Source organism: Aquarana catesbeiana, linkage group LG07 (assembly GCF_042186555.1).
Source record: "Aquarana catesbeiana isolate 2022-GZ linkage group LG07, ASM4218655v1, whole genome shotgun sequence".
NCBI lineage: Eukaryota > Metazoa > Chordata > Amphibia > Anura > Ranidae > Aquarana > Aquarana catesbeiana.
In genome coordinates this window covers 98538392-98566042 of record NC_133330.1, presented here as the reverse complement: position 1 = coordinate 98566042, position 27651 = coordinate 98538392, and the positions used below count along the sequence as shown (strand labels likewise).

Sequence of the window (27651 nt, the reverse complement as noted above, 5' to 3'; positions counted from 1 at the left end):
GTGATCCTTTCACAGCCGATCACTAAATGTCAACAAACCGCGGTAACGGGATGTTAACGGGTTCTCCTCCTCACACACCGATCATGTGTGAGAAGGAGATTGCGGTAACATCTCGTTACCGCTTACAGTGTACACCAATCGTACTGATTGCCCCCCCCAATAAAGAGGACCTGTCACCACCCATCAAAGTACCTGTCACAGTTCATCTGAGTACCTGTCAGTCCATATGAGTACCTGTCACAGTTCATTTGAGTACCCGAGTACCTGTCACAGTCCATATGAGTACCCGAGTACCTGTCACAGTCCATATGAGTACAGAGTACCTGTCACCGCCCTTCAGAGCACCCAAATACCAGTTACCAGCCCATCAGAGTACCCAAGTACCTATATGTAGCCAGAGTACCCGAGTACCTGTCACCAGCCTATCAGAGTACCCGAGTACCTGTCACCAGCCCATCAGAGTACCCGTTACCAGTCCATCAGAGTAACCGAGTACCTGTCACCAGCCCATCAAAGTACCCGAGTACCTGTCTGCAGCTCATCAAGTTACCCGAGTACCTGTCTCCAGCCCATCAGAGTACCCGAGTACCTATTTGCAGCCCATGCCTCATAGAATATACGTTGGGGTGTTTGCTTTCCAAAATGGGGTCATTTTGTGGGTAATTGCACTGTCCTGGTGCTCAAGGACCTACAAAAGTGTGATAGGTAGGAATGAAATGAGATGTGTAATTTATGCTCCAAGAACGCCTAAAGGTACTACTTCAATGTTGGGCCTCTGTATGTGGACAGGCTGTGTAAAAGTCTCACACATGTGGTATCGCCATACTCAGGAAGAGTAGCAGAATGTATTTTGGGGTGTAATTTTTGCTATATACATGCTATGTGTTAGAAATATCTTATAAATTGACAACTTTGTATAAGAAAAAAAAATGCGTTTTAATTTTTTTCCACATTTTCCAAAAACTTCTGGAAAAAAATTAACCGTTCAAAAGACTCATTATGCCTCATAGATTATACGTTGGGGTGTTTGCTTTCCAAAATGGGGTCATTTTTTGGGCAATTCCATTGTCCTGGTGCTCCAGGGCCTTCAAAAGTGTAATAGGTGGTTGAGAAAGGAGATGTGTCATTTATGCTCGAACGCCTGAAGGTGCTACTTCAATGTTGGTCCTTTGTATGTGGCCAGGCTGTGTAAAAGTCTCACACATGTGGTATCGCCATACTCGGGAAGAGTAGCAGAATGTATTTTGGGGTGTAATTTGTTGTATGCATATGCTGTGTGTGAGAAATAACCTGATAATTTGACAATTTTGTAAAAAAAAAAAAAAAAAAAATCTTAATTTTGCAAAGAATTGTGGGAAAAAATTACAACTTAAAAAAACTCACCATGCTACTTACTTAATACCTTGGAATGTCTACTTTCTAAAAAGGGGTCATTTGGGGGGTATTTGTACTTTCCTGACTTGTTAGTGTCTCAAGAAATGAGATTCACCTGATGTACTGAAGGCCTGATCAGATGTGATCAATTTTCAGTGATTGGCACCATAGTTTGTAGACTGTATAACTTTCACAAAGACCAAATAATATACACTAATTTGGGTTATTTTTACAGAGAAAATTGAGTACTGTCTGTGATATTTTTTTTATTTGCACTAACATACAATTTTTCAGGACAAGCTTTCGGGGTATGTCCCCTTCTTCAAGGTCCAAGCAGTACTGATTCACAAATTTTTAAGCAGAATGTTAAAGAAAAAAAAAAAGAGAAAAACAAACACATACAAATTAATGGTAATAAAGATAGCAGCAGAGTTAGTGAGATAAGACAGAGGGAGAGCAATAGAATGGGGGGGGGGGATACTAGTCACAGAGGGGTCGTAAAACTTTATCATACTGTGTAAGGAAACTAATATCTAAATTCAGGCCATTATTTTTTGTGTCAAAAAGAAGTATCATTCTTAGTTCAAACATCTTCCTTTCCTGGATAGTTCTGAAATTCCTTTTAAAGAGGAGGGCCCCTTAAAAAAAAAAAAAAAAATTAAAAGTCAGCAGCTACAAATACTGCAGCTGCTGACTTTTAATTGGACACTTACCTGTCCCAGGGTAAAGCGATGCGGGGGATCGAAGCCCCGCTCGCCTCCCCCTCCGTTCGGCGGCGCCGGCATTGCAACTGTGGGCGCCAGGCTGTGGCTTCACAGCCGAGCACCCACTGCACATGCGCGAGCGGCGCCGCGCACTGTGATTGGCCGCTCAGTCACCTGGGACCTGTAATGGATCCCAGGTGATTGACAAGAGGGAGGGAGCAGAGCCAAGTCCTTCCTGTGCTGAGGGGAAAGTGATGTCACCAGCCCAGGCCCTGAAAGAGGCAGACTACGAGGGATCCCCTAGCAACAGGCATTTAGAGGTGAGTTTAAAAAAAAAATTCCAAATGATTTTTTTATTTTTTTTTAGGAATTTTCATGTATTTTTTATTTTTTGGATGGAACACCACTTTAAGAACTAAAACATTGAGGTCTTCTGTAGTGTGGTCCGGTTGTGAGAAATGATGTCCCACAGGTGTGCATAAACTGTCTTCTTTATGTTCTTTGATGGTATTTCTGTGCAAATTCATCCTCGTTTGCAACTTCTGTCCTGTTTCACCAACATAAGATCCTTTGCTGCACCTTTTGCATTGGATGAGGTACACAACATTACTGGAGGTACAGTTGTAAGATCCCATGATATTTAAGGTCCCATTTGTGTGTGTAAAACTTTTGGATAGATTGATCTGGTTGCATAGTTTGCAGTGTTTTTTTATTGCAGGGTTTGCTTCCATTATTTGTGACTTAATAATCAGAGTGAAGGTTCCTGCTGATTAGTTTGTGTCTGAGGTTGGGTGGTTGTCTGAAAACCAATAATGGGGGTTGTTGGAATATTCCTTTCAGAGTTTCATACTCTGTTATAATGGGTTGTAAATCTTTGATTATCTTTTTGATCCCTTCAAGTGCTGGTTTGTATGAGGTGACTAGAGGTACTCGGTTATTTGTTTTTTTCTCTGTGTATTGGAGGAGATTTTCTCTTCGGGTTTTCAAGGCTGTGTTTATGCTGTTGTTGATTGTTTTGTCTTTGTAACCTTTCTTATGGAAGGAGTCTGCCAGTGTTCTGAGATGTTTATCTCTGTCTTCTGGGTCTGAACAAATTCGGTGGTATCTGATGGCCTGACTGTGTATGATGGCCCGTTTAGTGTGTTGGGGGTGAAAACTGGAACTATGAAGATAGCTGCATCAGTCAGTTGGTTTTCTGTATATCGACGTGTGAAGCTTGTCATCCCTGATGTATACTGTAGTGTCCAGGAAGTTGACATGTGTGTTCGAATAGTCCATTTTTAGTTTGATAGATGGGTGAGAAGTGTTGATCAATGAGAAGAATTTGTTTATATTTTCTTCACCTTCAGTCCATATCATGAAGATATCATCAATATAGCGATAATATCTATATGGCTTTTGTTGTATGCTGTTCAGGAATTTGTCCTCCAGGTCAGCCATAAATAAGTTTGCATATTGGGGTGCCATTTTGCTTCCCATAGCAGTACCCATACACTGAAGATAGATGTCATTATTGAAAGTGAAGTAGTTGTGTGTAAGAAATTTAGATATTGAACTTAGATATTGGTTTCCTTACACAGTATGCTAAAGTTTTACAACCCCCTCTGTGACTAGTACCCCCCCACCCCATTCTATAGCTCTCCCTCTTTCTTATCTCACTAACTCTGCTGCTATCTTTATTACCATTGATTTGTATGTGTTTGTTTTTCTTTTTTTTTTTTCTTTAACATTTTGCTTAAAAATTTGTGAGAAGGGGACATACCCCGAAAGCTTGTCCTGAAAAATTGTATGTTAGTGCAAATAAAAAAGGTGTCACGGACAGTACTCAATTTTCTCTGTCACAATTGCATTAATACGGCTACAATTAAATCAAGTATGGTTATTTTTACCAAAGATATGTAGCAGTATAAATTTTGGCCAAAATTTATAAAGAAAAATTACTAATTAGCAAAATTTTATGACAGAAACAAAGAAAAAGGCATTTTTTTTCACAAAATTTACAGTCTTTTTTATCTATAGCACAAAAAATAAAAAACCCACTAGTGATTAACCAGTTGACATCTGCGCTATAGCCGAATGACGGCTACAGAGCGGACCTGAGATCCCAGGAGGCCGTCATATGACGGCCTCCCCTGTGCACGCGCCCTGCGTGCGCCCTACAGGTCACTGAGACTCGGGTGATCACCAATCCGAGTAAGGGGCCGGTACCCAATGACAGCTGATCACATGATCAAAACAAAAGCTCTGTGATCGCTGATATAGATAATGTACCTATCTGAATTAAAAAAACGTATTTTGGTTCTAATTTTGCCCTTCGTGTGTTGTATCCTTGAAGATAGCTGCTCATAAATATAGGTGCTGCCAGAAATTGATGACATGAATAAGGCGTGATTGTGAAGAGTGGGATATTCTTCTTTGGGAAGATAAATTAGAAGGCTGGCCGGAGGCCAAGTAGTTGCGCAGCTGTAGGCCGCTCCAGAAATCCAGGGGAGGGTCCGTCACTGATGCCCCAGCTTCTGAAGAAAGCTGGCCGTTTGGCCCCAGGAAATCGCATAGGCGAAGTCTAGTGTCCATTGCCAGTCACTTAAGATGAGGATTCTGCAACCCAGGTGGAAATTCCGGATTATCCAGAACCGGCACCATGGGGGAGGGCTGTGGGGACACCGAGGAGCACCGAAAAGCGTCTCTGACTACTGACAAGGTACTGCCCAATGTGGGGTGTTCCGCGAGGTCCTTAGACAGAGGTGCAGTAATCCAAGGCCAGCTCTTGACCGTATCCCCGGAGTCCTCCATTTCCATGGCTACCCAGTGCTTTGCCTCTGCATGACAGTGCCAGTCCACCAACCTAGTGAGATGGACTGCCCTGTAATAGGCTTTCATGTCTGGGAGGCCAACCCCGCCCCTGCTTTTCGCCAGGTAGAGGAGTTGAAGTCTGATACGTGGTTTGCGATGAGACCAGACGAAAGCACGGAACATAGAGTCGATTCGTTTGAAAAAAGCTGGAGGTAGACGGATGGGAAGTGCCTGCATCAAGTACAGAACCCTCGGCAGCAAGGTCATCTTAAGGGCATTACATCTGCCGAACCAAGTCAGCGTCAGAGAATGCCAATACAGGAGGTCCGTCTTAAGGCGAAGGAGTAGCGGGGCAAAGTTTGCCGAATATAAATCAGCAGGATCAGAAGTAATGTCGACTCCCAGGTATCGAATGAGGTTGGTCGCCCATCTCAACGGAAAGGCCGATCGCAATCGTTGGACGATATTCCTGTCTACCGTTATGTTGAGGATGGAGGATTTGGTTAGATTGATCTGAAAAAAGGAAAGAGTACCATATTCTCGGAGGGATTGGAGTAGGTTAGGGAGGGAGGTGAGTGGCTCTGTTAAAAAGAAGATGAGGTCGTCCACAAAAGCGGCCACCTTGTGGGAACCCGAAGGTTTGGGGTAGCCTACAATGCTGATTCGCTCTTATCGTGCACAGGAGGGGCTCTAGTGACAAGATAAAGATTAGGGGAGACAGGGGGCAGCCTTGACGTGTGCCATTCCAGATGCTAAAAAAGTCCGACCTCGTCTCATAAACTTTAACCGCTGCAGTGGGGTGTGTATAGAGAGACAGTATCCACTTCAGCATGGACGAACGAAGGCCTATGTGCTCTAGAGTAGCCTGTATAAAGGACCAATCGACACGATCAAAGGCCTTCTCCGCATCGGTAGACAGCAGAAGAGCCAGTTTAGAAGTCTTTGCCGCATGTATCAAATTCATAACTTGGATGGTGTTATCCCTTGGCTCTCGTAGGCCGCACAAAGCCTGCCTGGTCTCGATGAATAAAACTTGGTATGTGAGGGAGTAGTCTATTGGTCAGGATTTTGGCAAAAAGTTTTAGATCCATATTCAAAAGCGCAATCGGACGATAACTCCCACACTGCAGCGGGTCTTTCCCCTCTTTCGGGATAAGGGAAATATAGACCCTTAAGGCATCCACTGGGAATAAGTTTCCCTCCGTAATGGTATTGAGGGCAGAAACCAAGGGTTGTGACAACGTATCAAAAAAGGTTTTATAGTATGCCGGAGTTAGGCCATCAGGGCCAGGGGCCTTTTTTGGTTTTGAAGAGACCAGTGCCACTCCCAGTTCTGCAACTGTTATGGGTTCTTCCAGCTCCTCCCGTACACTACTGGGGAGTGATGGCATGCCCAAGGCGGCTATTTAGGACTGGGGGGTATGTCTACCTTCTGCCGGGGAGCCCAAAGATAGGGGTCTGTCTAGATTATAAAGGCCTGTAAAAAAGAGTGGAACTCCTTAGCTATGTCTGAAGAGGTATTTAGCTTTTGTCCAGTAGAGGCCAGGATGTGGGGAATATAAGTTTTCGTGCGGGGGCCTTGCAAAGCTCTAGCCAACAGTGACCCGGGTTTATTTGAAAATTCATACATAGTATGGCGCGCCCACGCCAACTTCTGTTTTGTCTTGTGCAACAGAAGCGTACAGAGTTCCTCACGCGCCTTGAGAAGATCCTGAAAGGTTGCACGAGCAAGACTAGCCTTGTGTGTGCATTCCAGGTTGCAGATCAGGGCGAGGAGTTCCTCCGTGCGTCGGGTTCTATCGCGTTTAAGACGGGCTCCTATTTTAATCAGTGCGCCTCTTACAACCGTCTTGTGGGCCTCCCAAACCACAAGGGGGTTAGGTACAGACCTCTCATTAATGGAGAAATACTCCCGCAGTGCGTTTAGTATCTCTGAGCGGGTTTCTTGTGACTGAAGTAGGGCTTCATTTAGTCTCCAGGATGGGGGGACCGAGTCACTGGACCCAGCTGGAGTGTCAAGTGGACTGGTGTATGATCGGAGAAGGATATGACATCAATGAATGTAGAAACCACTCTGGTTAGGTCTTTATGCGACAACAGCAGATAGTCCAACAGCGAGTAAGTGTGATGTACCTGGGAAAAGAAAGTATAGTCCCTGTCTTGTGAATGAAGCAACCGCCATGGGTCCACTAAGTGTAGGGTATGAAGATCCGCCTTCAGAAGTTTCAAACGAGAAAAGGACAAATGTGAGGCTCCGCGTGAGACGTCAAGGGCCGGGTCCATGGCAAAATTAAGATCTCCGTCAAAAATAAGCATCCCCTCTGAGAACTCCAGGAGCTCAGAGAGGAGCTTACGCAGGAACTGTGGATGGTCCACATTGGGGAAGTAAACATTTGCTAAAGTGACCTGTACATCAGACACCCTTCCCTTTAGGAGGAGAAAACGACCCTGCGCGTCTGCCCGCTGTGCCTCGAACACCCATGGGATGGACCTGGCTAGTATAATGCTGACCCCTTTGATTTGGAGATCGGAGAGACACTGTGGTATGCCAGTGGAAAAGTCCCGTTGGTCAATTTAGGAATATTATCAGCACAAAAGGGCGTTTCCTGTAGGAAAGCAACATGAGTTTTGCCCCTGCGCAGGTCAGCTAAGAGTTGCGAGCGCTTCTCCGGTATATTGAGGCCGCGCACATTGAGAGAGGTGATCTTGAGAAGACCCATTATATCGTCTGGCGTAGAAATGAATGTCAACAGACGCGCGGGAGATTACCAGACACATAGTTGTCGGCAGAGGCCAGGTGCAAGAGGAGATAAACCAGGAGAGAGGAAAAAAAGGGGGGGGGGGGAGTAGAAAGGGAAGAACAAGCACTAGCAAAGAATAGATGTAGGGAAAGGAATGAGAAAGAGAGGAGAAATGAGAGGGAGGGTAAGGGTAAGAAGGAGGGAGAAAGAGGGGGAGGGGTGAGGTAGGAGGGAGGGAGGGGGTAGGGGAATGAACGGTTCCTGTCGTAGACTTACTATGGGCCCCTGTTGAGCACTTGGAGTGTCCACACAGGGGTCCGCCCTACTGGGGGGTGAAAGGAGCGTTAAGGTCTACTCAAAATCAAGCAGAATTAAAGCAGTGATTGGACAATATGAATGGAGATGTGTGGGAGGAAGCCACAGAGAATCGCAATGCTTCTAGTAGGAGAGCCAACATAACATAACATCAACTTAGCATTCAACAGCTGAAGTAAAGCAGCAGAGCACTGTACGCCACGACCATGCGGTGGTGGTGTCCCTGGGAGGCTCAGGTACATCAGGGGAGGCCCCAGAGCCAAAGCAAATGTTAATTGGCAGGACCCACCCCGACATCCCGCAGCATTACCCAGAGCACCAGGACCGAGGGACCATACATTTGAAACGGAGGGTACCGAAACATGTTGTGAAAGGCAAAAACAGTGTAAACAAATCAGATGAAATAAGATAAAATAAAATGACATAAAATAAAATAACATAGCATACCACCTATGACTTCTGCAACCCTGTGGGAGCCAACAGACAGGCCACCGCCCCCCCCCCCCATAAAAGTAGCCACTTGCGGGGATATTAGTAACAATTAGAGGGGGCAAGAGGTCTTGTAGTCAGTCCGGGGGACATGCAATATGAACATTAAACAAAAAACAGGGCCCCCAAGGCGCCTATCCGGTACTGGAGGATCGACATAGTGGGTGTTAATGATTTAGTGAGGGTGGCCGGAGGTGAAGGAGCCTATTACCCGTCTGCAGGCCTCCCCGTTGCACCCGTCACCCCCACCGGTCACCAATGGCGAGCCCGCAGGGGAGAGGCGGCACACAAAACGGGGCAGCCCATTACCTCTAATGGCCCAAAACATCACCTAGCAGATAAACATACACCTGATTGACAATCTATATTCCCCATATGTGATTAGAAGGTTCTCCCGGATGTCAGTAGTCCTTGGGGTTAACTGCGTAAGGTGATCAATAAGGGCCCCAAAGGTCGCTCATCAAGGCAGTTCCAAGAACACCTGGCAGGTGGGATTCGGATGCTTAAGGTAGCCAGGAAGCTGATGGGATATGGACAGTCATCATGTCTAATCAGTCCCCGGGATATGGAAGAGAGTTAGGATTCGGAGGACCTCGGATGAGGTCTGACAGTCTCCCGACTTGTAGCACGTGAGCGGGGTCTGCAAACTCGTTGCGGCCTGGGCAAAAGGTGGACCAAGAGCCTCTGGAGACAGCAGATAGTCAAACCAATTAGGGACACTCACAGCAGGCTTATCTATGAAACTGAACAGGTCTGGGAGTTGGTCCGGTGAGCGAAGGTAAAACTCAGCACCCCGCCTCCGCACAATTAGATGAAAGGGGTGACCCCAGTGGTAAGTGGCCTCTGCTTCACGGATTACCTCGAGAAGGGGTCTCAGAGATCCACGCATGGCTCTCGTTTGTCTGGAGATGTCGGGGTAGATCCGGATCAGCGCACCATCAAAGTCAATTGGGCCACGTTCCCAGGCTAGGCGCAGGATCTCTTCCTTTATGGTGTAGAAATGCACCCTGCACAGGACATCTCGTGGAAGGTCTACGGCAGCAGGATCCTGTGACGCTGTGGAAGGTGCTCTGGGTCCTGGGATACGGTGGACCCTATCCAGCTCCAGCTCTGAGGCCGGCGGTTTCCCAAGAACCTGGTTCAGGATGGCCACCACCGTGGCGCATAGATCTGGGCCCATGGTAGCTTCAGGGATGCTGCGGAGGCGCAAATTGTTGCGTCTGCTCCTATTCTCAACGTCGTCTAGCTTTAATTGTACCTCCACAAGATGGCGGCGGAAGGCACGCTGCTCTGTCTCAATGGAGGTGATGCGGGTGTTGGTGGTGGAGGTGGAGGATTTCAGAACATTGACCCTCTCTTCTACTGTATCCACTTGCTGGCGCAGGTCATGTAATTCCCTGGAGAGTGCATTAACTATGGATGCCGCCATTTCCTGCAGATCCTGCCTGGTGGGCAGACCAGCCAAAATGTCCCTGATGGGGCCCTCAGCATTGCTGCCTGTCTCCCCTGTAGGACCGGAGCTGAGTTGTATGTCCGAGCTCTGACGTACAGGGGATAGTATGGGAGAGGGTGACCTGTCATCTTAAGCGGATCGATCGCCACTAGCAAGTGGCTGAGTATTCTTTTTAGAAGAGGCAGCGGCGCTCGTCAGAGGGACTCGTGGTGGCGCCATCTTGGCTGAAGCAGCGGGGGAGGAAACGGCGTGTTGCCGAATAAAATAATGGGTGATTTCCGAACCCTTCTGTGTCCCCAAGTCCAGCGGGTGCTTACGGTCTCCTGGCATGGATTCTGGCTCTTTCTGACAGCTTGTCGGGCCGTCCTCAAGGCTTCCCCACACAGGGCTCCGAGGTGTGCGTCCTCACTCTTCCATTGCTCGGCCACGTCCCCCAAATTCGGCATTTGAACCGATCGAGAGTAGTAATGATTCGGATGAAGAATGGGTCCCTCCTAAAAGGGCACGACACTCTGGAAACCAGGCAGCCGCCAGCAACCAGGATTATATTCCCAGGCCCAGTACCAGCGCTGCCGCCCCAGGCACAAAGGCCCAGTATCAGCGCTGCAACCAGCAATAGGCCCCAGGAACAAAGGCCCAGTACCAGTGCTGCCGCCAGCAATAGGCCCCGTGCACAAATGCCCAGGCCCAGTACCAGTGCTGCCACATCACACCTGAGTACCAGCACAGGAAATTCAACTCCCCCAACTACTGGAGTGTCATGTCCCCCAAGAGCCAGGGCCGCTACATACATGCCAGATGGTATTGCCAACCCAACATGGCTGCCTTCCAACTCAGGATCACCAATAATTCCCCCTTTCACAGCACAGCCAGGTGTGCAGGCCAACACCCAAAATTTCACAGAGGTCGATTGCTTTCACCTGCTTTTGCCTGACACTTTGCTGCAATTCATTGTGGACCAGACAAATTTGTATGCCCAACAGTATATTGCCAGCAACCCCCAGTCATCTTATGCCCGTCCGTTTGAGTGGAGAGATTTGAATTTGGAGGAGTTCAAATTGTTTTTGGGCCTCGCCTTAAACATGGAGCTTACAAAAAAAAAAAATGAAGGACATGCCTATTGGTCCACCAACCCCATATACCCATGTATTCTGCCGCAATGCCTAGGTTCCGATATGAGATGATTATGAGATTCTTTCATTTTAACGACAACACCCAGTGCCCTCCCCGCAATCATCCAAATTCTGATAAGTTATATAAGATTCGCCCACTGATAAATTTATTTTCCCAACGATTTGCAGAACTCTATGTCCCCGAGAAGCCTATATGTGTGGAGTCCCTGGTACCATTTTCAGGCCGGCTAGGAATAAAACAATATATTCCTAGCAAAAATGGCAAATAAGGAGTAAAATTTTACAAGCTCTGTGAGAGAGCCACGGGATATCTGTATGCGTTCCGCATATATGAAGGAAGAGATTCCCAGCTCCAGCCCCCTGAGTACCCAGCCTACATGGGCACAACTGGAAAAATTGTATGGGACCTGGCTTACCCACTTCTGAAAAAAGGATATCATATATACTTTGACAACTTTGATACCAGCCTGCCCCTTTTCAGACACCTATATATCGTAAAAACCCTGGCCTGCGGAACCTCAAGAAAAAAATAGGAAGGGCTTCCCACAATCCATAGTAAACTAAAAGCTGCAAAGGGGGAAAGAGCAACACTGAGATGCAATGAAGTGCTGGCCTTGAGGTGGAAGGATAACAGGAACGTGCACATGATGTCCACCATTCACGATGACACTACAGTTGTAGTTCAGCGAAGACGAGGTCCCATTGAAAAACCGACATGTGTCCAAGATTATAATCTCTACATGGGGGTGGATTTCAATGATCAAATGATTCAGCCCTATTTGTCAATAAGGAGGTCCCGATTCTGGTACAAGAAGTCAGCAATTTATCTCATCCATTTTGCCATTTACAATTCCTACATAGTCTACACAAAATCCACAGAAAGCCCTGCCCCCTTCCTAAAATTCATAGAAGTAGTAGTCACGTCCCTCATCTATCAACAAAGACCCCCCCCCCCAGAAGACCTTCGCTCTGATGCTGTTAGCCGACTTCATGAACGCCACTTCACGTACAACATTCCACCATCGGAAGCAGGTCGAAGACGGCAAAAAAGATGTCGCGTGTGCAGCAGAAGAGGATTTCGAAACGATACCAGCTTCCATTGTCCCCAGTGTCCCTCCCAAACTGGCCTTTGCATTGGTGAATGCTTCGAACTTTATCATACATCCCTAAAATATTAGCCCATATTTTCCCCATTTTCATCATCTGTGCTGACCATTTTCCATGCTTCCCCAAATAACCATGCCACTGCCTTCCACGTGAATTGACCCTGGCCTGCTTTTTGACTATGCCTCTGCCTACCGTTTGGACTGCTCCCACATGAACTGACCCTGGCCTGTTTTGTGACTATGCCTCTGCCCACCGTTTGGACTGCTTGCACATGAACTGACCCTGGCCTGTTTTGTGACTATGCCTCTGCCTACCGTTTGGACTGCTTCCACTTGAAGTGACCCTGGCCTGTTTTGTGACTATGCTTCTGCCTACCGCTTGGACTGCTTGCACATGAACTGACCCTGGCCTGTTTTACGGACTATGCTTTTGCCTACCGCTTGGACTGATCTGTTGCCCTGCTACTGTAGTACACAGGGGTCTCACATATGTGAGGGGCTCCAGAATAGATTTTCCGGATGGAGAAAACTATTTTTTTTTGTTTTCTCCGGGTTTTGTAATCTCTAGACTTGGGTCTGGAGTCCTTACTGATGGAGTCCATCATGCCTTTGCCTGCCGCATGAATGGACCACACCTTTGCCTGCTACCCGGACTATGCAAATAATTAGCTGTAGCAAGAGGCAGTATGTTTATGAAGGGCTGGAGAGCGGTACAATAATGAGTGTCTGCAGGTAACAGTGTACCAGGACCAATATTATGGCTGTGCTGCCTGTCTCTGCCTGGACAATTTCTATGGACAGATGCTTTGGCTGTGCTGACAATATCCTTGTGCTGACTATAGACAATATTCCTGCCTGCTGCCTGGATAATTACTATTGCTGTTACTAAGCACATCCCTGACTGCTGCCTGGACCAGCGCTCTCTTCTGTGGACACTACTAAAAGCACAGGTAATACTTTTTTTTTACCCTTTCCGCAATAGAATTTATTTTGGATTGTAATTCTTGGTATGTACATGCTATGTGTTAGAAATATGAAGGGCCTTCAAAAATGATAGGTTGCCAGGAAATTATCTATGTAATGTATGCTCCTAGAACGCCTGATGGTGCTACTTGGATGTTGGGCCTCTGTATGTGGCCAAGCTGTGTAAAAGTCTCACACATGTGGTATCCCCATACTCAGGAGGAGGAGCAGAATGTATTTTGGGGTGTCATTTTTGCTATGTGTTGAAAATATCTTATAAATGGACAACTTTGTGTAAAAAAAAAAAAAAATGCGTTTTTATTTTTTTTCCACATTTTCCAAAAACTTCTGGAAAAAAAATAACTGTTCAAAAGACTCATTATGCCTCATAGATTATACGTTGGGGTGTTTGCTTTCCAAAATGGGGTCATTTTGTGGGCAATTCAATTGTCCTGGTGCTCCAGGGCCTTCAAAAGTGTAATAGGTGGTTGAGAAATGAGATGTGCAATTTATGCTCGTAGATCACCTGATGGTGCTACTTCAATGTTGGGCCTTTGTATGTGGCCAGGCTGTGTAAAAATCCCACACATGTGGTATCCCCATACTCAGGAGGAGTAGCAGAATGCATTTTGGGGTGTAATTTGTTGTATGCATATGCTCTGTGAGAGAAATAACCAGTTAATATGACAATTTTGTGAAAAAAAAAATAGCAAAAGATATATAGCATTATAAATTTTGGGCAAAATTTATGAAGAAAAATTACTAATTTGATAAACAAAAACAAAGACAAAGGCAATTTTTCACAAAATTTACGTTTTTTTTTTTTTGTTTTTATTTTAATAGCACAAAAAGATAAAAAAAACATTAGTGATTAAATACCACCAAAAGAAAGCTCTATTTGTGTGAAAAAAAGGACACAAATTTCATTTGGGTACAGTGTTGCATGACTGAGTAATTGTCATTCAAAGTGTGAGAGCACCGAAAGCTGAAAATTGGTCTGGGCAGGAAGGGGATGTAAGTGCCCTGTATTGAGGTGGTTAAACTTCCAATTTTATTCTTAAGTAATTGGGGGAGGAGTGCGACCTATGGGTTGTCAGCCCTAAAGAAGAACTAAAGGATAATACTAAGTAAAATGAGAAGAGGAGAGAGAAAGAAGAAGAAAGGAGGGAAAAAAAAGGGGGGGGGGGGAGGATTGGAAGGGAGAGAGTAGGAGGAAGGGGTATCCTTAATCCAGGCCCTCCATCGGTTTCTCAGCAATCGTCCAAGGTTTCCTCAACCACCAGGTAATTATGCCATCAGCCTTGCATATTCCTCTGAAAAGAAGAATTCGAGCCAATAGAACCACTTCTTAAGGAACTGTTCTCTGAGTCCCCTATCGGTTACCACCAGGTCCTCCATTTTGTTGATATCAGCTACCTTCCTCAACCAGACAGCCATTCCCGGGGGCTCCGTCCGCTTCCAAAACAGGGGGATACAACTTTTCGCTGCTGTAACCAATAGGGGTAGGATTGATTTCCTGTAGGCCTTGCTTGGTATTGCATGATGGTGTAATAGAAAGAACTCGGGAGTCCTGGGCAGCTCCCGGTCTGTAAACTTCTGTGTAATGCAATGAACCTCTGTCCAGAAAGGGGTCAGGCGCCTACAAGACCAGAAGATGTGTACAAGAGTGCCTGATTCTTCCTCACATCTCCAACATAGGTCTGAACTCTGAGGGAACATCCGGTGTAACCGGACTGGAGTGTAGTACCACTGTGACAACACTTTAAACCTTGTCTCCTGCTGGCTGGCACACAGCGATGTTTTATACATGAAGAGAATTATTCTCTCCAACTGTCTCTTGGTTAGCTGTACTCCCAGATCACACTCCCACTTGGCTATATAGGAAGGTCTGTACCCCTTGGGGGGTGTGATGAGGAGTTGGTATGTTAATGAGATTGTATGATGCACTGGCTCTTGCTCCAAACATAAAAGCTCAAAAGATGTCAAGGCTCTCTAAAAGGGCGTCGAGGGGGGGGGGGGGGCTGCGATCTAATAAAGTGGGCCAATTGGAGCTTCTGCCAAAAGGAGAGGTTCGCTAAGAGAGGGTCTTCCATGATGCTTTCCCTGGACATCCACTTTACACTGCTGGTGAAGTGGCGGAGTTGACATCTGTCACTCCCTTTAAGTTCTTGAAATCTGGGATCGCTAAGTCCCAGGCTGAAATTGGGATTCCCAGTTACCGGGGTAAGCAGTGAGGGGATGGGCACGATCGAGTGCTTGCGAAAGGATTTTTGGGCTATCTCCCCTTCCAAAGGATGGTTTATTGCATGATCTGGTAGGTTCTTCTGCCACCAAGGCACCACATCCATTCCCGCTAGAAGCCGCTCTATTTGGATCCATTGCTTTAGTGCCCCATGGCGACACCAGTCAATGATTCTCGTCATGTGACAGGCTGCATGATACAAACTCACACGGGGAGGGCCATTCCCTCAAGCATTTTTGGTAAGCGTAAGATTGACTGAGCTAGCCATGGGGGTTTCTGGGCCCAAATGAACGTGACTAATGCTCGGTTCGCTGTTCTAAGAAACGCATTCGGAATCCTAACGGGGAGGGTCTGCAGGTGATACAGTAGTCTGGGCATAATGTTTATTTTTATTATGCTGCAGCACCCAAACCAGGAAAACATGCCCTTCTGCCACTTCCGTAAATATTTTTTGATGTCAACAGGGGGGGAAAATTGAGGTGGAAGATATCCTCCATCTTACTTGGCAGGAGGATGACCAAATATTTGATGTAGGAACCTGCCCATTTAAAGGGGAAATCTGCACATAGCAGGTTGTCCATAGCGGTCGGCATGGAGACATTTAAAGCCTCCGATTTCTGCAAATTGACCTTGAAGAAGGACAACACTCCGTATTTCTTCAGTTCTGACATCAGGTTAGGTATAGATCCCAGGGGGATGGAGATGAAAAAAAGTAAGTCATCAAGGCTGGTATTTTAGGAGACAGGGTGTCACTTAGATGAAGTCCCGATATGTTGGGGTTGTCCCTTACCGTATGGAGGAAGGGTTCCAGGGACAAGATAAATATCAATGGAGACAAGGGGCAGCCCTGCCTCGTCCCGTTGGTTATCCCAAGGGGGGAGGAGAGTTGACCATTTACTTTTACTAGAGCTGAGGGTCTGGAATAGATGGCTTGTATCCAGTTCATCATCCGCTTGCCTAAACCTACGTGTCAAAGGGTCTCAAAGAGAAAGGGCCAATGTACCCTATCAAACGCTTTTTCGGCGTCAGACGAAAAAAGCAACATCGGGGTTCCCCTTGTTTTGGCAGCATGGATAATGTTAATTGCCATTGTGGTGTTGATCCTCGCCTCTGTCGAGGGCACAAAGCCAACCTGGTCCGAATGGACGAGCGATGGAATCCATTCCGACAACCGCATCGAGAGAACCTTAGTAAAGATCTTTAGGTCAACGTTGAGGGAAATTGGTCTGTAGTTTTGACAGAATAAGGGGTCCTTGTCTTCCTTGGGTATCACCGTAATAAAGGCTCGTTTTGTATCCTCTGGGGGAATCACCCCCTCCCCGGCGTCATTATAGACTGCTAGAAAATGCAGCGTCAGAAGATCGCCGAAGGTCATGTAGTATAATAACGAGTACCCATCGGGGCCTGGGGCCCTGCCATTTTGCATTTGGGCTATGGCTAGCGTCACCCCCTCTCCCGAAAGTGGCGCCTCCAATGCCGTCAAAGCCTCGTCAGGCAGCTGGGGAAGACCAGACTTTTGAATATACTCCCGTATGTTCTTCCGTTCTAGAGACTTCTCTCTCTCTGAGGATCGACGTGGCAGATTATACAGTGAGGTATAGTACTTGCGGAACTGGTCTACAAACTCCTCAGTAGTATGCACCTTGGAGTTACCTTCCCCCATAAGTTCCGGTATAAAGGCTAGCGCCCGTTGGGCTCTCAAGGTCCTCACTAATAATTTACCACACTAGTTACTATGCTCGTAGAAGGTACATTTGCATTTAGCAATGACTTCCTTAGCCCTGACCAAGGCCAGGGATCTCAGTTGATTTCTCAGGGTTGTGAGGTCCAGCAGCGTTCGGGTGGCCAGGGATTGTTTATGGGTGGACTCTAGAGCCCTAATTTTGTTTAAAAAGTCAAGAGTTTGCTGAGCTCTTGCCTTCTTGAGGCGGGTACCGATTTTTGTCAGGAGTCCTCTAATAGCACACTTGTGAACCTCCCATACCATCAGGGGAGCACTGTCTGAATCCACATTAGAGGAGAAAAAATTCCTCAGTTCCCTAGAAACCTCCCCCACTACATCAGGGGTTTGAATCAGTGTGTCATTACGCTTCCACTGCCATTGTTTGGGCGCAGGGGGTAATATATCCATGTCTACAAAGACCAGGGCGTGGTCCGAGAAAGTAGTGGACCCTATAGAGGCTGACCTCACCCTTGAAAGTGAAGATTGGGGCAACATGAATAGATCAATTCCGGTGTATGAATCATGCGGGTGTGAGTAGAACGTGTAGTCCCTCTGGGTCGGGTTTAAAACCCTCCATACGTCCACCAGGTGGAAAGTATAAAGATTCTTCTTCAGACGTTTGAGTGCTGCATAGGAAACCTGGGAGGTTTGCCTGGATGTGTCTAAGGAGGGATCCATGGTGAAGTTAATGTCTCCCCCTAGGATCACTGCCCCCTCGGCAAAGTCTTGTAATTTTGTCAGAGTGGACTCAAGGAATCCAATCTGGCCAGAATTGGGGAGGTATAGGTTCGCCAAAGTCACTAAGGAGCTGCCCAAGGTCCCCTTCACAAACAGAGCCCGCCCCTCATTGTCACTCCACTGGTCTTGCAGCGTCCGCAGTGAAACAGAGGGACACTGGATAGCCGGGGAGAGGGGAGACAGTTTTGGCAACTCTGAACCTTCTGGTGGGCAAAATACAGTTACATTCCTATAGCGCAGTCAACCCGAGCTGCCAGTCACTCACGTGTAGGTGACCTTAGGGCTCACGGCTCTGGATTGCCCCACCCGATCGGAGAGGGCTCCCTCTGTCTACGTCTGGAGGATCGTCGAGGGAGGCCCACCGGAGCAGTCTGGGGAGCCGAACGGAGATCTCTGCTCGGCAGGGGACTCAACCAGTCCCTCAGTGGAATCGGCTCCATCCCCAGAAAGGAAAACAGGTCCGGGAGTTCGGCGTGGCGCCGTAGGGTGAAGGAAGTGCTCCCTTTCCGGATGGTCAGCTGGATAAGAAATCCCCACCAGTATGTCAGCTCAGCTTGGCAAAGCCTCGCCAGCAAGGGCTTTAGCATCGCATTCTTCAGAAGGGTTGCTCGGGACACGTCCAGGTACACTGTGATTTGTGCTCCGTCGAAGTCCACCGGGCCTTTGAGCCGTGCCGCACGCATGATCTGTTCCTTGTGGCTGTACCGGTGCAGACGGCAGAGAACATCGCGGGGCCGTTCCACATCTGCATGTTTGGGGCGGAGCGCCCTGTGCACCCTATCAAATTCTAGGGATGCAGAAATGTCTCCATCCAGTATTTTATGTATGATTGCTCGCACCGTCTCTGTTAGGTTCACCGGACCAGTCGCTTCGGGTATTCCCCGGAGCCGCAGATTTTGACGGCGGCTCCGGTTCTCCAAGTCCTCAGCGTGAAGCTGTACTTCTGCCAGCTGGTCTTGGTGCCTCTGGTGTGCTGTGCCACTTGGGTCTCTAGAGCTCCCATCGAAGCCTCTTCTCTGGCCAGCCGCTCATCTATCTCATGTACCTCTGAGCAGATCTCCTGGAGGTCACGGCGATGCTGCTCCTCCACTCTGAGTACTAGTGCCTCCATGTCTGCTTGGTGGGGAGAGCCTCCATGTCTGCCTTGGTGGGGAGAGCCCTCAGCAGATGGCTGCGTGGAGAGTCCAGCCCCTGACTGGCTGCATAGTGGGGAGTTCAACAGTCGGGATCTCCGTCGGGAGTTGCGAGCTCGAATGCTGTGAGGACACCATACCTCCTGGAGAAGAAGACGATGGTCCGGCCTCACCACGTGTTGCCTCAGTGCGGGCCCCTGGGCCAGCTCTGGGCTTTTCTTTGAGGAATCGGTCGATCTGGGTAGCCGGAGTCGTCTTAGACGATCCCTTGTATTTGCCTCTCCTGCGGTAGCTCATGGCCGGATATAATAAGGCTGGAAGGACGGCATAACAGCCTTGATCAATGGGTCTGAATTCGGGAGCTCAAGCAGTAAGCGACTTCACTCCGCCATATCCAAGCCATGCCCCACCCCAGACTAGGTTCTTCAGTCAGCTGCTTGCAATAGATATCTTGTAGCCATAGTTGTTAGGTGTCTCCTGGAAAGGCTGCTTGTGGTTCAGTCCTCAGGGTTGTCAGGACCTCTACTCAAGTCATTGGGGTCTGAGCTGTCTTTGGGTGGGTGGGGGTTCAGGCCAGAAGCTTCCTTCACCCAGGATGGGTTGGACTGGGACTTGTAGTTCCACAGTGCATGGCTGCTTACAGCTCCTCATTTCTTTAGTATTATCCATCTGTGCAGCTATGGTTAGCAGGGGGTGGGAGTAGGCACAGCTTAATTCTTAGTTCCCCTAGTAAGGGGGGTGGGGGGGGTGGGGAGGGGTTCTCAACATTTCATAGCTCAGGTAATGTGAGGATGTCAGTTCAGGTGGATCCGTTGCTACACTCTGGGCGTACATGCTTTCTGTGTCTATCGCTGTTTTATTATGTCATTTCTGTACCTTTAACAGTGTTCGTTTTCATCTTCATTTCATTTCCATGTCTTATAATAACCTGCGAGGTTCCAGTGGTTGGGGAAGGGGGTCATTGAGGGTAAGTACCAAGAAGGGAGGGCTGATTGGTGGTGTAGCTCCACTGCTGTGGTCATTTCATGCGATTCCATGCCATCAGTTCTGTTGAACCATTTCTGTCATGTGGGGGTTGCATTTGGTGTCTTGTTCATTCAGCAGTCCTGAGGGTTGGGAGGACCTCAGAGGGGGTGGGAGGGGTGTGGGCGAGGGAGATGCTAGCCGCTAGGGTGTGGAGGGCTCATGCAGCTCACTTCCATTCACCCCTAGTTGGGGGGGGGGGGGGTATCAGCATTCCACGACCCGCTGATGTAGGGCTGGTATACAGGTAGGCCCATTTCTCATCGGGCGCATTTCATCTCTATGTTTTGTCACTTTGGGCACCAGGTAGTTATTGCACATACTAGTATCCTTTTCCATCCTCATAAGCATGTCTGTTTCTACCTTTTGTTTGGTTATTTTCTTCACGTATACATGTGAAATGTTTCAGGTGGTTCCCAGCTTATACACAACGCCAGCAAGGGGCATGTGTGCCTTTTGTCACGGGTATAGTTACCTAGTGCTCACATCTCGGTATCTGTCACGTCTACAGATCCATATGAGCTGAGGTTTAGTTTTGAAATTATTGTTGGACCACAATCTTCTCGAAAGCATAGCATATGTCATACAATGCACGTTCACCTCATTACACCTTTACAACTACCCACCACGGTTTGTGGGTACGTTAGCCCTGAGTGTTCCTTTTTAATTACCTGTCTTTGCGCTGCAGGTTACTCGAGCTCACTTGCTGCATACACTAGGGTGGTGTTTGTCATTAGGTTAATATTCACGCGCTGTTGGTTTTGTCATTTCTGCACCTACAGTATCTCACAAAAGTGGGTACACCCCTCACATTTTTGTAAATATTTTATTATATCTTTTCATGTGACAACACTGAAGAAATTACACTTTGCTACAATGTAAAGTAGTGAGTATACAGCTTGTATAATAGTGTAAATTTGCTGCCCTCTCAAAATAAATCAACACATAGCCATTAATGTCTAAACTGCTGGCAACAAAAGTGAGTACACCCCTAAGTGAAAATGTCCAAATTGGGCCCAATTAACCATTTTCCCTCCCCGGTGTCATGTGACTCGTTAGTGTTACAAGGTCTCAGGTGTGAATGGGGAGCAGGTGTGTTAAATTTGGTGTTATCGCTCTCACTCTCTCATACTGGTCACTGGAAGTTCAACATGGCACCTCATGGCAAAGAACTCTCAAAGGATCTGAAAAAAAGAATTGTTGCTCTACATAAAGATGGCCTAGGCTATAGGAAGCTTGCCAAGACCCGGAAACTGAGCTGCAGCACGGTGGCCAAGACCATACAGCAGTTTAACAAGACAGGTTCCACTCAGAACTGGCCTCGCCATGGTCGAACAAAGAAGTTGAGTCCATGTGCTCAGCGTCATATCCAGAGGTTGTCTTTGGGAAATAGATGTATGAGTGCTGCCAGCATTGCTGCAGAGGTTGAAGGGGTGGGGGGTCAGCCTGTCAGTGCTCAGACCATACGCCGCACACTGCATCAAGTTGATCTGCATGGCTGTCGTCCCAGAAGGAAGCCTCTTCTAAAGATGATGCACAAGAAAGCCTGCAGTTTGCTGAAGACAAGCAGACGAAGGACATAAAACCATGTCCTGTGGTCTGATGAGACCAAGATAAACTTATTTGGTTCAGATGATGTCAAGTGTGTGTGGCGGCAACAAGGTGAGAAGTACAAAAACAAGTATGTCTTGCCTACAGTCAAGGAGGTGGGAGTGTCATGGTCTGGGGCTGCATGAGTGATGCCGGCACTGGGGAGCTACAGTTCATTGAGGGAACCATGAATGCCAACATGTACTGTGACATACTGAAGCAGAGCATGATCCCCTCCCTTCAGAGACTGGGCCGCAGGGCAGTATTCCAACATGACAACGACCCCAAACACACCTCCAAGATGACCACTGCCTTGCTAAAGAAGCTGAGGGTAAAGGTGATGGACTGGCTAAGCATGTCTCCGGATCTAAACCCTATTGAGCATCTGTGGGGCATCCTCAAATGGATAGTGGAGGAGTTTTTTTTAAATTTTTAAATTTTTAACTTAGGGGGTGTACTCACTTTTGTTGCGAGCGGTTTAGACATTAAATGGCTGTGTGTTGAGTTATTTTGAGGGGACAGCAAATTTACACTGTTATACAAGCTGTACACTCACTACTTTACATTGTAGCAAAGTGTAATTTCTTCAGTGTCACACGAAAAGATATAATAATATATTTGCAAAAATGTGAGGGGTGTACTCATTTTTGTGGGATACTGTACATACTGTCCATATACTTAGTTAGGTACAAAGGTGTGTTGTTGTTTTTCATGTTTCTGGTTGTCTGTACTCATTTTCTCTAGTTTGTGTTACCTTAGATCAGGGCATGTCACACGTTTCGGAAAGCAACAAATTCGCATTCATCCCTCCAACCCCGCGTGGGGGTTCAAAACATGGTAGCACCCCATCGTTAAGGAGTTGGTCTATTCCTAAGTTCATAGCTGAGCTTCATCATAGGGGTATCCCTTTCCTGGCTACAGCCAGGGAGACAGTACTCTTTAGATTGTTATTCTCAACTCCGTCCCAACCTCTTCCATCCACCAGCACAAAATGTTTCTGTGCATAATTTTTAACTCAAATTCACGCGGTGTTTAATATGCTCTTAACGCCAATGCTACAATTGCAAGACAGTATGAGGGTGATGGAAGCCAGCTCAACTAGAGCTGAGGTGTCAGCTGCGCCCTTAGCTCCTGCTCTTCCCAGTGCTCTGGCAGGTAATGTTGTCATTTCCTTTCCTGTGGTAGCTCCTTTACCGTTAGCAGTGTTACCTGCAGTGTCGCCGGCCCATTTCATCCCTGCCATTATCAAGAAGGACATTCTGAAAGAAAAGATGTCAACCTGGCCTCTCTTTTAATAGCATCTCAGGACATTCCAGGGAACAATGTTTTGCTTGCGGGGAGGTCTCGTGGTGCTCAAAACGAAGGATCCCGGCTTAGCCACAAATTTGGCGTGGCGGAGTTCGTTCTAGCATTCGGTTGGACTTGGCGCTCAAGTACAACAGGTTCATTTTCTACGATTATCATCAATCTTTTGCAGCAAAGGTGGCGGCCACTTGGGCAAAATTCGAGGTGGTGACATGTTGGAGCAATATTGATATGCAACTCAGTCTTTTGAATGTAGTAACTGGGCTTCAGTAGAACAGTCATGCTTCCATTGTCAATGAGTTGCTGAAAGCAGAAGTTTCCAAAGGGTTGTGGTTAGTCCGTTTGTTTCACCACTGTTCTGCATGTGGAGGGTCAGGCCCATCGGGGTGGTCAGTGGCTAATTTTCCAATAAATATCGGTTGATTGCGATTGTCTGTGCTTCATTTCATCTTACATTCCATGCCTGAATTCCTCATTCGTTCTGAAGATTTTTCGTCACATTAATTATCTGTGGGTCCGGCTATCTAGCACATTCTACAGTTAGGCAGGGATACTTGGCTTTCCAAGCTGATATTTCCGATGCTTTCAAGCTACTTCCTATCAGTCCTGCCTTCTGGCAATGGCATGATATAAAATGGCGGGAACGTTATTATTTGCCTCATGCCATGAGAAGTATTCCACGGGGGGGGTAGAGCTGTTGTTCCAGGTTACTGGTCCTTCCCCTATATCAGGACTCTGACTCAGTTGTCAGGTTACAAACAGATGCATGAGCCAATCTAATCATGTGGGACCAGTTTCCGCGTATCTGGAATGGCATCTCCATGTTCAGTCCACAGCCAACGAGCAGGTCCGGTCCCCTAGAGTGTTTTTTAGACAGCGCTACCTCAGTCAGTTTGCAGCCATCTTTGAACGTGAGTGGTTAACTCCCGGGAGTTTTGTCTGCCCAAGTTTGCGCATAATTCGATATTTACCCAATACTGGCAGGAACAGTCACATGGGGACCGGTTAGTCAGGGAGCTCAGTGTTGTTCTTTATGGATAGTTTGGCCACAGCCTAATTATTAATAAGGTAGATTGGGTCCCTTCTCATCATGTCCTTCATGCGAAGGTTGACATGGCTAGGTCTGACATACAAGTTTCACTTCCTGGGAGAGTTCATCAGTGGGAATCACAATGGCGCAGCCAATGCATTATCTTGGCTTAATCTCCCTAAATTTTTCTTGCAGCACCTGGGAGCAGAACTGGTGGGCAAACCGATACCTCCTTACTCTCTGCTGGTCATAGATTAGTCACATTCTGGACACAGGTGATCGATCTGGCTAGTAGTTCATTATCCAGAATACGCTGAAGGCATATACCAAGGGTTGGAAGATTTTTCTCAGGTTCATGACTCTGGTTTTCGCTGCATAGTGCCACAGCGAATTGGCCTAATCCGCCAACACTATCAAGTAGCTATCAGGTGTCCAGCACTTCAGGCCCCTGCAAACTCCTGACAGTCTGTCCATTATTGCGGCTCACCCTCTCTAAGCCATGCTGAGGGGTATTCAGAGAAAACAGGGATGATTACATTTGTCACAGCTACCAGTTCCAGCTAGATTTATGTGGTGTTCAGACTTGTTGTTTCCTTCCCCTTTTGGCGCAGGACCCAGTTAGTGCTCAAGGCAGTTCCCTCTTCACTACGCTTTACAAACTTCCCAATAACAAGAATAGACAAACAGGCCAGGGGTTGGTTGTAACAACTTTCAGAACTACAGTAACTGGTGTCCAATTGAAGTGTTTGACCTCTGCAATCATTTTGCAGTGGCTCCTCTGGACAGCCTTTTGCTCCCTTTACCCACGCACACTCTCACTGCAAAAAGCAGTTCGTTCTCATGTCCGGATTTACTCGCCAAATTAGGCTTCAATCCAAAACCATTTTCTAGACATTTGTTTAGGATCGGGGTAGCTTTTGCAGATTCCAAACAGGGAGTCCATACTTTTATCATCAAGTTAATGGGGCGCTGAAGTTCCTACTCTTATAGCAGTTACATACACTTTTCATATTCTTACATTCACGGTATGCCCTCTTTTAGGAGTACTGACCAGCTAGGCAAAGGCACACCTCAGGTCTTGGTAGTTAGGGTTATCGCATTTCCAAGAAGACTGACTACAAGACTTATAAACATCCAGTAAAGAAACACTGTTGAATCTTTTTTTGGTTCCCTGTGTTTACTAAATGTAAACGCATTTTTACAATTGAAAACAAAAATCAACATCTACCCAGTGACCGGCTTCAGTGAAGCGGAGAGATCGGCTGCAAAGCCTGGGCGGTAACGTCACCCATAGGCTTACAATTGGGCATCTGTTGTTGGCTGTCCCTCCTCTACACTGAAGCTAGTGCTGGGAGTGCCCTCAGAATAGTTATGTATAGACATGTTTCCTCTACAGGGTAGTTAGAATAGGGCTTAGAATGAGGGTGGGAGTAGGTTTAGGAATAGTTAGTATTTGACTGGACTTCCACTTTAATACTCTACAAGACTAAGTTTATAGAATTTACATTTATATATATATCATATAACTTACGTCATTGTTGCACCAGGGTCAGCAGTCATTTGATTAGTGATAAAGACAGCAACATTATATTCTGAAAAGAGAGAGAATAAAATACCTGTTTTAAAGTTAATTGTTGAGGTTAGAAGCAGACATAAGTTGACATATTTTGCAAAGTAAGAAGAAAAAAAAAATGTTATTACAGATTCCAGCAAGACTGAAGTACTGGGAAACCTGTATAGAATAGAAATATGGGGTTGCCATTTCTGAACTCTTCTACTGAAAATACTTTCTACATGGTTTTCTTTAATACGTTCTGAGTCTGTGAGTGAGCCCTCGTGGAGGGCTTTATGCTTCCTTTTCCACCATTGTTCGGTTGATCAGGCAGCTCATTTCCAGAGAGGTCAGCAGGTCAGCTTGGCAACTAACATTTACAGAATAACAAGTGAGTAAAAACTTCAGATATGGATAGGTTACATTTGTGGTTAGGTATACATATCTGATAACACAGAAATAAAGATTTAACGTTAACCAGAATCCAAGGACATAAAAAACAACCAAGACTTATTTTTGCACCGTTGAAATAATAGTCTCCACTTTTCAAGTTCACGTAACCAACCTTGGATTCAAAAGGTACTATATAGCCAACTAAAAAGAATCATAAGAGACTGTACTGAGCCTGTGAAATGCCTTCTTAACCACTTGCCGACTGGCTCAAGCTGATATACGTCGGCAGAATGGCTCTCCTGCGCAAACTGACGTACCTGTACATCAGTCCATAAAAGCAGGCTAGCAGGCGCGCACACGCCTGCCGCGGGAGCATGCCCGCGGACTCTATGTCCGCTGGCGGCCCGTGATAGTGGCAAGGAGAGACAGAGCGGGGAACTGCCTATGTAAACAAGACATTTCCCCGTTCTGCCTAGTGACATGACAGGGATCTACTGCTCCCAGTGATCTCTGTCATGTTTCAGTACACTCATTCCCCTACAGTTAGAACACGCTGAGGGAACACACTTAACCCCTTGATTGCCAGTGTCCTTTTTACATTGATCAGTGCATTTTTATTGCACTGATCAATGTAATCACGTCACTGGTCCCCAAAAAGTGTAATTTGGGGTCAGATTTGTTCGCTGCAATGTCACAGTCCCGCTAAAAATCGCAGATCGCCGCCATTACCAGTAAAAACATTTTTTTAAAAGTCCCTTAATTGATCCCGTAATTTGTAGACGTGATAACTTTTGCGCAAACCAATCAATATATGCCTATTGCGTTTTTTTTACCAAAAATATGTAGATGAATTTATATTGGCCTGAACTGAATAAATTTGTTTTTTTTATATATTTTTTTTTTGGATATGTATTATAACAGAAAGTAAAAAAAAAATGTTTGTTTTTTTTCAAAATTCTCGCTCTTTTTTTGTTTATAGCGCAAAAAATAAAAACTGCAGAGGTGATCAAATACCACCATAAGAAAGCTCTATTTGTGGGAAAAAAAAAGGACGACAATTATGTTTGGATACAGTGTTGCATGACCGCGCAATTGTCAGTTATAGTGACGCAGTGCCGTATCGCAAAAAATACTCTGGTCATTAAGGGAGGCAAATTCTTCCGGGGCTGAAGTAGTTAAGAAAGTCAGTAACAGCAGTCTCCGTATTAATTAGATCAAGTAAGAAGATAAAGAGTTCTGACCTCACTCGGTGTATACTCTCCAGGTCAGTGATTCAAAGTCAGAGTCAGCCAGGCAGCTATCGTTTTCAGAATGAGATCAGCAGTAGCAGCCTATATATATATATAGATATATATATATCTATATATATATAGATATATATATATCTATATATCTCCCAGCATGTTTCTTTTAGGCTAACACTGATGCGATGCATCACACTGCATGTGATTCGCACAGGAATCGCACTGTATTCCTGTGCATATTACATGCTATTCTGTGCATTATTTTGTATGGCTCAAAACGCACCACATCCACAAGAAAAAGGTGCAGGTTCCTTTATTTTTCTGCTGCACTGGAATCGGATCATGTGGGTATTCTTACCCATGCAATCCGATTGTAGCATATGCGACTTGCTTTTGGGGTATCGTTAACTATTAATTGACACCCACAGCAGATCGTATAAAAGTGCAATTGCTATGCGGTGCGATGCAGGAAAAGCAGCCATTCCTGTGAATTTCTCGCATCGCATCAGTGTGAGCTGAGCCTTAAATTAAAATAAGGGCAATTTATTAAAGCCAAATAGGCTTTTTACTTTGCAAGGGAAATTGCCCTAGAGCTCTGTGAATGAGG

The 27651-nt window shown here is 46.4% G+C and overlaps 1 protein-coding gene across 1 annotated transcript in view; it reads right to left on the bottom strand.

The window, feature by feature from the left end:
- DMC1 (DNA meiotic recombinase 1) overlaps window positions 1-27651 on the bottom strand; it is a 375853-nt gene that overhangs the window by 60492 nt on the left and 287710 nt on the right. The window contains exon 12 of the mRNA XM_073591924.1: window positions 25387-25447. Coding sequence (XP_073448025.1) covers window positions 25387-25447 — 61 coding nt within the window. The remainder of the gene's footprint in view (window positions 1-25386; window positions 25448-27651) is intronic.